At 35.5% G+C, this 13,454-nt stretch overlaps 2 protein-coding genes across 2 annotated transcripts; one reads left to right on the forward strand and one right to left on the reverse strand.

The window, feature by feature from the left end:
* Nucleotides 1-1,083: 1,083 nt before the first annotated feature.
* LOC143608595 (shikimate O-hydroxycinnamoyltransferase-like) lies at nt 1,084-3,270 on the reverse strand. The gene is made up of 4 exons (XM_077083599.1): nt 2,900-3,270; nt 1,470-1,553; nt 1,362-1,374; nt 1,084-1,185 (listed from the first exon to the last, which is right to left on the reverse strand). Exons 1-4 carry the CDS (start codon nt 3,268-3,270, stop codon nt 1,084-1,086), a joined length of 570 nt encoding a protein of 189 aa, XP_076939714.1.
* Nucleotides 3,271-9,248: 5,978 nt separating this feature from the next.
* On the forward strand, nt 9,249-13,454 carry LOC143608610 (protein NUCLEAR FUSION DEFECTIVE 4-like). Its single transcript, XM_077083611.1, has 3 exons — nt 9,249-9,585; nt 11,101-11,984; nt 12,787-13,454. Exons 1-3 carry the CDS (start codon nt 9,262-9,264, stop codon nt 13,250-13,252), a joined length of 1,674 nt encoding a protein of 557 aa, XP_076939726.1. The 5' UTR covers nt 9,249-9,261; the 3' UTR covers nt 13,253-13,454.

Consider the following 13,454-nt stretch of genomic DNA (forward strand, 5'->3'; position numbering starts at 1 on the left):
CATCATATATAAAATCTTATTTGCATAAACTTAAAAATGTAATAAAAATAAAATAAAAAAACAAAACAAATAAGAAAGGGTACACTTATAGATACAAGTTATAATATAAACCTTTAAAATCACTAGAAAGAAACAGTTTCGTACTTTTTCAAAAATCATTTATTATAATGCAACATCAATTAAATGCAATTACTATGTAACTACAGTTATTGCCCAGTTATCTTAATAACAATAACAGTTCCATAGGAAGTGATACAAACTTATGTAACATGACCTCACATTTTTTGTTGCCATTTTATGTTACATCATTATTAAAATTTCACAAGTTACACACCGAATATTTAATAAAATCTATAAACAATCAGTAATTGTTGTGTAGAACAAGTTGCGAAAATGCTTCATGTGCTCAACTTCCAACGCAACGATGATCGATATGCTCCCATCATTTATCGGGCTTGGTAACATATAACACCTACCTGCTGATGGGACTCGTGTTACCGGGCGAGCCCAATCCAAAGTCAGCATCATGAATCGGAAACCTAGCCCAATTATTTATTCGAAATTGGTATACTTATAACTATCACGCTTTTGATCAAGATGTTGTTCCAGATAATCGATTGCTGATTTTAGATACTCGTTATTCATCATTACCAACGCATCATGGATTTTACTTGTAGCGTACCACGAAAGGGCAGTTTAATATTGCTAGTTGTCGTTATAATAGTAGCTGTGAATATGACATTCCCAAAATAGCCCCGCTGGAAGGGGTGGTTGTAAGAGAATGTCAAGCCTGGTGATTACATCGTCTGGTAGCTCACAAGCTTTACACATGCACTTCCAAACGTGACCCGACAAAAATTCAAAAGTGCTATAGCTAATTGTGTTACCTTCGGTTGTGTTTAATTTTGATTTCAACGCATTGAGTTGGTTTCGTGTTAACTTGAAAACTGAGCAGACGGTTTTGGATTCATCTAGTTTGTTCATTGTTGGATCATTGTGGTATTCGATATGCTCAAAAATGGGTTGTGGTGGGTCCTTTGCACGAAGGAGGGTGCGAGAGTGATGTCAAGGCCACGAGCCATCTCAGACCATGTGTTTATTAAGTGCATGACGGAAATCCCGCCCATCAACACGATGGCGCAAACCAACTCCTAACGAAACACCACCACATTTGAAGTAAGTTACCTGTCCAAATAAAAAAAATTACATTGACCAACTAACACGCTTTTAATTTATATCGGGATAACATTATGTGTTTTTAGATTTTTGGATAGGGATGACAATAAAACCCAAACCCAATGGGAAACCCAAAACACAAAGCATTCGTGACAAGTATAGGATATGGTGATATACTAATTTACCTTACCCGATTGCCTGATATAACATATACCATATTTATTTATACGTAATTACATACCCGACAAAATTTTCTTTCTTTTTTTATTTTAATTATTGTTTTTTATACTTACCCAGTGAATTTGGAGACGGGTATACCCAACGAGTATTTTTTAACAAAAAGCCCGCCTGTATACCCAATACCCAACATGTAATACCTGATAGAAACCAGAAACTTAATGGGTTTTGGTCCAATATTTAATAATTGGTTATGAAGTAATTATTGGGATTACCTAGGCCAGTTAGGCATGCAAACCAGCCGAACGAACATGAACAAGGGCATGTGCCTGTTCATTCGTTTAACTTTAAACGAGCACAAACACTTAATTAGACAAATATTTTTGTTCATGTTTGTTCGTTTAAAAATGAACATGCCCGTGTTTGTTAATGTTCATTTAAAATCTAAACGAATATTTCAAGAACATAAACGAACAAATATAAATGAACATATATGAACAACATAAGCGAACATGCATGAATGAACACAAGCAAACAAATATAAAACATGATGCAGGCCCGGCTCCGAGAAGGCAAAAAAAATTTAGGCCGAAGGCGAAAAATATTTTGGGCCTCAAGTAAAATAAGTATTTTGTTGGCTTTAAACAATTTAACTTTTAAATTGGCATACTTGGTTATGGTTTGAGTTGTATAAAAAACATTTGTATAAAAATAGGCTTAAACATGTCTCAAATGAGACTATAACCCACAACCTTTTTGTTGGGAGTCATACCCATTTGCCACTAAGCAAAACTTGTTATTATATAATTTAGTTTAAACATTAAATATATTGGTTTTCATAAAAATACATATAATTATAAAATTAAAATCGGGCTTAACCGGGTGTCGGGCCGAGGGCCGTCGACCACCCAGTCCTCCCTAAAGGCCGACCCTGACATGAAGTATATGAATATATGATCCATCTAGAGTTTTCTCCAAAAATGAACATAAACATGATGAAACATGTGTTCATGTTCGTTCGTTTAACTAAATGAGCATAAATCGTTTATTCATGTGCGTTCGTTTATTGAATGAATGAACATAAACAAACTTCCAGCCAAACAGTTCTCAGTTGACTAAACATTTGGTTCCCACTTCCAAACTCGACACATTGGCATCCGTATTTTGAAAAATATAAGGCAATGTGTAGTGGATGAGCTACAAAACGGGACGATCTGCGTCATGTGACGCCCAGTCAGCAAATTATGAGTTTTTGTTTTAGGGGTGTAATGGTGTTGTAGCCCATATATATATATATATACATACATATCACAAACAGTAATAATAATAATAATAATAATAATAATAATAATAATAATAAAACAAAAGGTTTTGAAGGCGATAAGAATTCATTCCCCCCTCCTCATTTCGCCCCTTTGCCGGGGGGGGGGGGGGGGGGGGGGGTTAAGAAAAAGCTGCCCCAATTTAGTTTGTTTATCGCTCACTACAAACACCCAAATAATGAAATGAAACTTTTGCATGTGTTATATATACCCGTGACACAAACAAAGGATAAGAGTCACCACCACCTTTGGAGTAATCAACCATAGGAACGAGTTTCACAAACTCAACTCTCGGTGCAAAGTCACCGAAATCATCAAGCACAAGGTCACACTCGGCTTCCACAAACAACGCGCCTTGTCCTTGACAATCGATCTCAATGCGCCCATCTTCGCCTTGCTTAAACCGCCCTGCGACGGGGTAGAATGCAACCAACACCCTACTCAAACCATCCTTCATTAAGTTACTATCAAAGAAGTTGTGAGCACCGTTGGGCCGATAAAAATACAACACCGGTGGCGGCATATTCGGGGCCGTGAGATCGAGGCTAGAGTTATATAGGTTTATTGTTGGTGTCACCTTTGATGGTTTCACCATTGTTGATTCTTTGATCACTACCTTCATTTTGATCTCACTATTGAAGTGTTAACTTTTAATATTGAACCATATATAAATATAATTATATAGTGATGAATGATGAGAGCAATAATTGTGTGATAATATTGAAAAATGAATGATTTAATGAGTCGATCCAAAAGACAACTACCCTCCTGCCATGACATGTTGACGAGCCCATGTCGTAGTGAGGTCGTGCATGATTCGGTTAGGTTTGGTAATTACTTAGCTTATACAGTTATATGCCATCCTAGATGTGCACAAATCGGGTTTTTTCTAATACCCGGGTTCGGGTATGGAACCGGTTTCGGGTATGATCGGGTATTGAAAAACCGGGTATTGAGAGAAATCGAGTAGGGTTCGGGTAGGGTATTGAGGAGAAAAACTCAACCCTATGTAGCCGGGTAGGGTATGATCGGGTTCGGGTATTGAAACTGGGTACGACCGGGTATTAATACCCGGTTTTGAATTTGTAACTTTTGTATACATTTTTAAACTCGTTTAAAATTTAAATTTGCGTTGTAATTTATAAAAATAATTAAACTATATTACAAAAACCATAAATCCACTTAATTACAAATTAGTTACTTAATAATATGCATTTTACAAAAACTTAAACATAAAAGTTGTGAAATAAACATAAAAATATATCATAAAAACTCATGTATATTTCGGGTATTAGAAAATTGGTATCGGGTATCAGGTATAGGGTATGACCGGGTCCGGGTATTTACGGGTATAAATCGGGTACGGTTCTGGGTACGGGTATTGAGCTCAAAATGCATACCCTATTCATACCCTACGGGTAGGGTCAGTTCCGGTTTCGGGTATAGAATACCCGGGTATTAAAAAAACCGGTTCCAGGTATTTTTCGGGCCCGGTTCCGGATACAGGTTTTTTTTGCACCTCTATGTCATCCTATGTTCAAGCCCATTGCTTCAAAGACTGCTGCAATAGATTCATAACTTTTAGAGCACAACCAATCTCTATTCGAACCCCCTTTACTTGTAGGAGTACATCTTAGATTTGTCAATTATGTTATGGCCGAAGTTCGGCTCATGACGACCTGGTCGAATTGGGAGAAGCTGTAGGTATTACTGCAAAGGCCCATGTCTCCTTCTGGGCCTTGGCCCATTCCAATGGCCCTCTTTCTATTTTCTCTTTTTGGTAATGGTGGTAATTACTTAGCTTATATGCCATCATATGTTCAAACCCATTGCTTCAAAGACTGCTGCAGTAAAGGCCCATTACTTCTGGGCCTTGGCCCATTCCATTAACCTTGATCTAGATATCAACTAATTTAAAGCTTTATTTTTGAACTTAAAACTCGGGTCATAGTATTGCTACAAACTTGAGCTTCACTCAGATTCGACTCTATATTTAACATAGTAACTATTTAAAAAATAGCATCTAGTATTTTTTTTATATCTCAATCTTATTACAATTATATATTGTATTATATAACAATATTATTTTATAAGTACACTCATCACCTCGTTTTGTCACGCGATGCTAATAAAACTCGATTAGTTAAGCTCGAATTGAGATTTTAACAAAGCAATTTCAAGTAGAGATGCACAAACCAGTTAGGTTTGGTCAACAAAAGTCAAAACCAGTTTATGATCAGTTTCCATTTGAGTTGAAACCGATTTCTTGACCAGATTATGATTTGTTCTTTACCAGTTTTAGCCGGTTTCGGTGAGAAAAATTACAAAACAGTTCGATTTTTGTTTTGATTCAGTTAACCGGTTTTTTACCCACCTCTAATTTCAAGTACTTACAACTATAACATTCTAGAATAATTTGGAATTTTTTATTTACTATTTAATAAAATTAAATTAAATTAAATTAAATAATACACACACACACAAAATAGTTATATTTCAAGTCCCGTATCGATAATCAACACACGAATTAAACGAATAACTCTCGTTTATATTAATAGAAAATATAACTCTAAAAAACTGATTACAACCCTCAAACTCCAACTCGGTTTGACTCTTGATGAACCCTAACTCGGTTACATCTTGTTCACCCTCTGTAATGCCTAACCTTAACTCGGTTTATATAGAGGAACATAACTTGCTAATCAAGACATTACCAAATATAATAAACCCTAATTATAACTCCATAAATCCATTACATGATAATGATTCCCACGAGCCCAATAGGTTTAACCCGGTCACCTATACGTGGCAGGCCTAATAAGTTGGAAATTACTTCCAACAATATTTTCATGATTGCTCAAAACAAGATTATTGAAAGTTTGAAAACTCATGTTTCGTATCAATCTTAATATATCTTCACATCAGTAGTAATCAACCATCTGTCGATGAAGACATTCATAATTTCATACACATGGCCCACTCTATCTCATCAATCAGTGAACCTAATAATATGATACTCACACATTCGACACACATCTTTGTTCAGTTGTTTGTAACCTTCGAAAACTATATCACACACCACGTTATATATTTTGTCTTTGTCTCTACTTTATCCAATATATAGGAATCATTCATAAATTGTATCAAAAGAATTCGTGTCATACATTATATGTGATACAATGAACATGTTTTTTTTAAATATGTTTCACGTATTTTTGTTGATAATATTTAGATGTTATTATATACGTGTGATCATGTTGCAAAAATCCTGACTAGACACCGATTAATCCTCGATTAATCGCTAGTCTTCACTTCACTGATTAAATTTGGGCTAATCAATCAATTAATCGGTCAATGGTCAAATCCGGTCAAAATCAGGATTAATCTGACTTAATCGGCTTCTTCTGATGAGCGCCTGGCTAAAATCGGCAATTTTCAGCGAGATTCCAACCGATTTCCGGCCAAAATGTTTTTATATATGTATAAAACTGAAAATTCCATATAAAAATATGTGTGTGTGTATATAAAACTGAAACTTATACATTAAAGTCTGGTCCGATTAATCTCAATTAGTCCCGATTAATTGCTAGTTCCGACTCCACCACCTGACTAACAACTAAAGATTTTTACAACACTGTGTGTGATATAAACCGTCAGACTTATTTACCATGTCAATGTTAGCATATAAACGAGGGTCAGCTTTGATCGAGTCAAGGTCACATAATAAAACTCCCTCATAATATCTCGATATTGAACTTCGTAAACGTTTTCTTATTCTAGCTCTTAAATCTGAGTCAGACTGTATTTGTTACAATACATTAAACAAACATGACTCTCATGACAGATGATGGTTGGTTTAAATACTCACACCTCCTAATCACCCCTACCGGTTAAGTTTTAGGGTATTACGGGTGTTCATTTCATATACCTTAAGATTTAAGACCAATGTTTAAAAAACCGGGTTATCCTTGTTTGTGTGTGTATAGAATTTTGATAGAAATGTTTGAATTTTGGTGAAATGAAATAGGTAAAGTTGGAGTGTATATAAATAAGTAAAATTATAGCTATTTTTTCAAAATTATAACTATAAAACTGTTGGACAACGGCTATTTTGTAAGTTTGTCAAACATACTTGGTAAATACTACTTATGGTCAGTTGGCCACTATTCGATTCTAGTACCTAGAACACTGACACGACAATGTACCCACACGGTAACCATAACCCAAGCAGCCGTAGGGTAGCCGCCGGTGCCCCAACCACCCTTAAGTTTTAACTTTGAGTGATGAGTGTTTAACATGAAGAGTCGAATTATAGGGTGTGATTATACTTCTATATGAAAAAATAAGAAAAAAATAAAAATATGTAAATGAAGATATCACAAATCACAATTCACATGATAAACACCACATTTTAAAATAACTTTTACGGAGATTATTCTCCCCTTGGTTGAATAAAATATTATTTTGTAGATAATCATTCTTGAATAAAATAGAGCTTTGAGATCTGATGAGGTAAACTCACTGATTGAGTGATTGACTAATATATATTATAATCCAAAATTGGTTGAATTTAATAAAATTGCTTTTGCCAAATAATGAAACAAAATACTTCATTAAAGTTATTTATTTAAATTAAATAGTTTATAAAAAAACTTTAAATTATCTATTTAAACATTGTAGTGTTATTTTGAGAAAAAGTACAAAAGGTACTTATGTACCAAAGGGCAGTAAACACGACGGGGCGTTAAAGATAGAGGCGTGAGTGTTCCAATGGACGTTGGTTTGGTTCGTGTATGGAATTTATACAACAACTAGTCCAAAATTTTCATATGGCATGAGGCATTAAACCTCTACACTATTGGAAGTTAATATTAAAAACGGGTTACCGAGAAAGAAGAAGGGGCTAAGCTAAATAATAAAGCTTTAATTTTATATATATCAATAGTCTGAATGCTTAGAGTTATCGGTTAGTACGCTTGTTTAAATTGAATGTCTATTTTATTAGTTTGAAAGTATAAAAAGTAAGAGTTTGATTTTATCATTTTATGTATGATTAGATTTTGTTTATTTAAATAATAAACAAGTCTACAAGCTTCTTTTAATTAAAAAAGCGTCGAATAATAATACGTTCAATCTCATATTCGTTGTTTATTATTGCGTGTTTTGTTTATCTGGGCCAACAACATGCACTTAGTCTAATTAAATTAAACAAATTGAATATCACACAATTCACGCTTTTTAAGTTTTTAGTAAGAAATCCCAACGCCGATTTTTAAAGATATGCTAAAAGTGGGAAGAAAAATGAATATTCAACTCTTGTTAAATAAAATAATATATTATTCTTGTCACATATTATCATTTTCTTTTACTTATTATTATTATTATTATTAAAAAATGTTGTGTTGGACTAGACGACACCTTAAAACGTGGAATGCCGCCCTTTGGTGTTCACATAGGTCGTATTTAATCGGATCTTCAAATTATGCGGTCGCATATTTCATTTTCATGTATTTTCACTTATAAGAAAAATATATATAGTTGAGAAAATGACTGAAAATGTCGTCCATTTTGTCAAAAGTAAGGATCAACTTTTATATAATGTTTATTCTAAATTTCGTTGATCTGTACGTTTTGTGATTTTTAGCTTACGAAATATTCAACCGGTAAGACTGCGCCACACGTTATAATAAATCTCGTCGAAGGACAAAAATAATTTCGTCAGATGCCAAAATAAATATTAACGCCTAAAAACTCCCGTCAACTTCGATGATTTGAAAAAAGCCCCTATTGATCAGATTATTTTATTGCGCTTGACACTATCTTGTTGATTGAAAATCTCATCGCCAAGGTTGAGAATGGTACTGTGAGAAAAAAATCATTTAAATAAATGTTTTATTTACTTTTACCGGTCATTTGGTCAGTCATTTTCCCTATATAATTTGATATGCACACACGCGCACACACATATATATATAGACACACACGCACTCAAATTGCCTACATGATTCATAATATATATTTCATATTCATATATTTTCACTTACTAATGAGAACCACATAAATCACTTGTACATTATGCATCAATGATATATTGAGATAGCGGGGTAAGCGGTTATGTAATCGTCATCAGTATCATATATAAGACAAGAGATACAGGTGTATTATATAGTTGTAACAGTTCTCAACTTTTTTTTCTCATTCAAACATCCAAATATCCGATACAAAAAAACTCTTTAAGATACAAAACGTATAAAGTCCTTATGCATCATAATCCCGCATAAATTAAATAACTACATAGGTATTTTTATATATCACTAACACTGAACAAAATAATTCAATTACAACAGAAAGTCAAGTAAGCGGACAACAAGCTGCGTCGACATCCTTTCTAAAGACAAAACGATCCAAATAGTTAAATATAAAGTACAATAATTAACAACTTGTATTTAAAACTTTGTACACTTTATAAACTACACGTGATTTGTGATTTGTATAATAACTTTCACCTATATACATTATTGCATGCATATATATATTCATAAAAAACATATATATTCTCTCATTCATCAACACTCTCTCATTCACCATGCAAACCATAAAAACTGGAACCCGGCCGCCATGGGTGGGGTTTGCAGCCGCGGTCTGGGTAGGAGTTGCCGCGGGCAACTCCTACTGCTTCCCACTATACTCCCATGCATTAAAATCAGCCCTTGGGTTCTCACAACAAGAGCTTACAGTTCTTGGTGTTGCTAATGACTTGGGAGAAAACACAGGCATACTTCCAGGCATTGCTTGTAACTATTTCCCGCCTTGGGTCGTTCTTCTTGTCGGTGTTGTGTCTTCGTTTTTCGGTTATGGTGTTATATGGCTTGCTATTACTAAGACTGTCCAGAATTTGCCTTACTGGTTTGTAAGTGTTTGTTCATAAGTTTTTGAGTTTGAGATTTCACATGTTCATAATTGAATTGAATTTTGGTTATAAATTACTAGGAAATATTAGCAAGAAGATTGTTCATAATTGAATTGAATATTGTTTATGAATCAATACGATTCACTAGAGGTGTAAACGAGCCAAGACGTTCGTGAGTTACTTGAGATCAACTTGCTAAAAGCTTGAATCAAGCTAAGCTAAACGAACTCGAGCCTATAAATAAATTTGTTTAGTAAATAAGTCAAGCCCAAGTTTCACTTGTCGAGCTCGAGCTGGCTTGTGATCCCAAATGAGCCTCTATTATTTTGTATAATTTTTTAATTTGTTTATTTTTAATAGCTAAATGTTACAAGTTAACGGGATTAAACGTTCAAACTTTTATTCCGCGCCCCACCAAAGTGGGATTGGCTTTTTTTTATTCGTTAATTTTTGTTTTATTCGTTTTTTTAACAGCTTTTATTTGTTTTTTTTAACAGCTTATATTTGTTAAGTATGGATTTAGTATTAATTTGTATTATATATAAAATTATGATAAGAATCACTAAATAAAACATAGAGTAAATTGCGACTTTCGTCCCTGTGATTTGTCTAAATCTGCAGTTTTAGTCTAATAGTTTCAAATTCGCGATTTTCGTCCCTGTGGTTTCATTTCACTTGCAATAAAACACAACACTAACGTCGTTAAGTCTGATCGTTAAACCCCTCAGCGTGCCCTTCACTTGAGGGGCAGTTTTCTCCTTTTTTTCCCCAAATACACCCCAATCCTCCCGTGAAGGGGGCTTGCGAATTAGGGTTGAGGTTTATTTGGGGAGAAAAGATAAAATTGCCCTCACGTGAGGGGCACGTTGATGGCTTTAACAACCAAACTTAATGGGGTTAGTGGGATCGGCTTTAATTGCAAGTGAAATGAAACCACAGGGTCGAAAATCACAAATTTGAAACTATTGAACTAAAACAGCAAATTTGGACAAACCACATGTACGAAAACCGCAGTTCACTCTAATACATATTTATGTTATTAAATGAGGTGTCAATCATATCGCGTTGGCGATTTGAAATGTTTAACCCGGCCACAACCCATATTTTTATTTGTGTCACAAGCACCAACCCTAACCAGCAACACTTAAAAATTAAAAACGTGTAATCCGAAGTTCCGAACACGACCCATTCAACCCATTTGTCTAAATCTGTCAAATAGGTTGGTCGGTTGTTTGGTAATAAATAAAGTTGTAAACGTTTTAATCATGTTGGTGAGTTGTAAAAAAGTAAAAAATAAAGTTTAAACGGGTCATGATGGTCAGTGGGTCACCCTGTTTAACTAAACAGGTTATAAACATGTCAACCTAAACACAACCCGTTTAAATAAACATGACATGTTTTTCAAACGGGTTAGATATGCTGACCCAAAACACGATTATGTTCGTGTCGTGTTTGGGTTGGGTTGTATAAAATTTATTATCATTGTAATAACTCAATGCCAAACACTGTCTGCAGTTATGGGTTGCACTCGTGCTCGCGGCTAACAGCAGCGCGTGGTTAGGGACCGCAGTAATCGTTACAAACTTACGAAACTTCCCCTTAAGTCGGGGCACAGTCGCGGGCCTTCTAAAAGGCTACATCGCCTTAAGCGCAGCAGTCTTCACCGAAGTATCCATCATGTTATTTAACGGGTCGGCTTCAGCAAATTTGCTTGTGTTCACACTCGGTATACCCGTCATATGCCTCGCATTAATGTACTACGTTCGCCCGTGCATACCCTCTTTTGAGCCCGACCCGTCAGAAAACACACATTTCATGTTCACACAAGCAACGAGCCTCGTACTCGCAATCTTTCTTTTAACAACCACGATATTAAAAAACACGTTAAATTTAAACGACACGGTTTCCTATACGTTTATCGCGGTTATGGTAATTTTTTTACTCTCACCCCTTGCAATCCCGATAAAAATGACTTTTTTCCCGGCCCGTAAGAAGGGTAATGGGCCCGTTGAGTGTTTGGAGGGTTTGGACTCGAAAACGGGCCCGTTGTTAACACCATCTAGTTCAAGCACGACGTTAGCGAGTTCTAATGATGATGAGGATGTTTCATATGTGAACATGCTTTTGGCAATTGGCGAAGGGGCGGTTAAAGGTAAGAAAAGAGGGCCGAGACGGGGTGAAGATTTTAGTTTTCGTGAAGCGGCTGTGAAAGCGGATTTTTGGTTGTTATGGGCTACTTATTTTCTTGGAATCGGGTCGGGGGTCACGGTGTTGAATAACTTGGCGCAGATCGCGAGTTCGGTCGGGTTTACGGATACGTCTACATTGATGAGTTTGTTTAGTTTTTGTAATTTTCTTGGAAGGCTTGGTGGTGGTGCTGTTTCTGAATACTTTGTGAGGTAATTTGTTTTGGGCAAGAGGGTGGTTCTCGGTTAGTGGGCTTTTCTAGAAAAGCCCAGTCTTTTTAGGCCCGAGTCTGTGTCATATCTAGAGGTGCAAAACGGGTTTTGGGCCCAAGCCGGTTCGGGCCTGGTCAAATGCAGTCAACATTGGTTTTGGCCCAAACTTGTTTGGGTTGAAACCGGTTTTGTAAGTGCAAAAGGATCGGTTTCAGTTCTCAACCCGGATTTTATGTTCCCTTCTAGCCATTTCCGATATGGTGAACAAAAAAATCAGGTTGGGAACGAAACCGGTTATAACCCGATTTTAAACCCAAACGGCTTTGGAACCGATCCTTCTTTTCTTTGTATAAACCGGCTTCAAACCGAACCGGTTTGGGCCAAAAACCTATGTTGACCGCATTTGACTAACCCGGTTTGATCCCGTCCTGGTCAAAGCTTGATCATATTGTTGACTTAATCTTTAATATCCATTATTATTGTCCTGAGCCTAAGGCTGGCCCTGGTTAGTGGGCTTGGCTGGAAAAGCCCAGTTTTGGTAGGCCCATTTGCATCCGGTCTTGGGCAAGGCTTTGTTCATTGAGCCCAAAAAGTAAAAAATAAAATATTTCTAGTAATTTTCTAATTTTCTTTTAGTAAGTCTTTATAATATTGAAATGTTAAATGTTGTATCTTATATCATTATAATATCCATGTCCAAAAAAAATAGTTATCACTATATGTAGAACATGATAAATGTTTAAACAAAAATTTTACAAAAGAAAATTAATATCTTTTTATATATATTTTTTGTTTTATGCAGGTTAAACGCGACGCCAAGAACATTTTGGACCATGATAACACAAATAATCATGGTGTTAACATATCTTTTATACGCATCAGCTCTAGACGGAACACTCTACGCTGCAACCGCTTTACTTGGAACATGTTACGGTCTTCAAATCGCGATAATGATATCAACATCTTCCGAGCTTTTTGGGTTGAAAAACTTTGTGATATTTTTCAACTTTATGCAACTAGGAAACCCTCTTGGCGCGCTTTTGTTTTCTGGTATGCTAGTGGGTTACATTTATGACACAGAAGCAGCTAACCAAGGCGCGTCTACATGTATGGGCCCCGCTTGTTTTAGGCTCACATTTCTTGTACTTGCTTGTGTGTGTGGTTTAGGGACCATTTTGAGCTTGATATTGACCATTAGAATTCGTCCCGTTTATCAAATGCTTTATGCTGGTGGTTCGTTTCGGTTGCCTCAAAGCTCGGTTCATTGACTTGATGATGAGTGAACATCCGACTTTAATACGATGATGATGATAATGTAGTCGTCTATCGTTTGTTGTACATGTGTATAATACATGTTCATTGTGTATGTATTTTGAGAGATTATTTACACTAGGTATGTAAAAATCAATCTTTTTGTCGTGATTTTCGTATGAAAAGAATTCCCGAATTGATATGATTACACTTTTGAAA

This window comes from Bidens hawaiensis, unplaced genomic scaffold (genome assembly GCF_021521415.1).
Source record: "Bidens hawaiensis isolate Kalapana, Puna unplaced genomic scaffold, B.hawaiensis_p1.1 tig00419396_1, whole genome shotgun sequence".
NCBI classification, from domain to species: domain Eukaryota; kingdom Viridiplantae; phylum Streptophyta; class Magnoliopsida; order Asterales; family Asteraceae; genus Bidens; species Bidens hawaiensis.

Coding starts and splice junctions, on each gene's coding strand:
- LOC143608610 (XM_077083611.1), top strand. CDS start 9,262: ATGCAAACCATAAAAACTGGAACCCGGCCGCCATGGGTGGGGTTTGCA. Junction 9,586..11,100: donor AGAATTTGCCTTACTGGTTT/GTAAGTGTTTGT, acceptor CACTGTCTGCAG/TTATGGGTTGCACTCGTGCT. Junction 11,985..12,786: donor GTTTCTGAATACTTTGTGAG/GTAATTTGTTTT, acceptor TGTTTTATGCAG/GTTAAACGCGACGCCAAGAA.
- LOC143608595 (XM_077083599.1), bottom strand. CDS start 3,270: ATGGTGAAACCATCAAAGGTGACACCAACAATAAACCTATATAACTCT. Junction 1,554..2,899: donor GGTGGTGACTCTTATCCTTT/GTTTGTGTCACG, acceptor GGTTTCTATCAG/GTATTACATGTTGGGTATTG.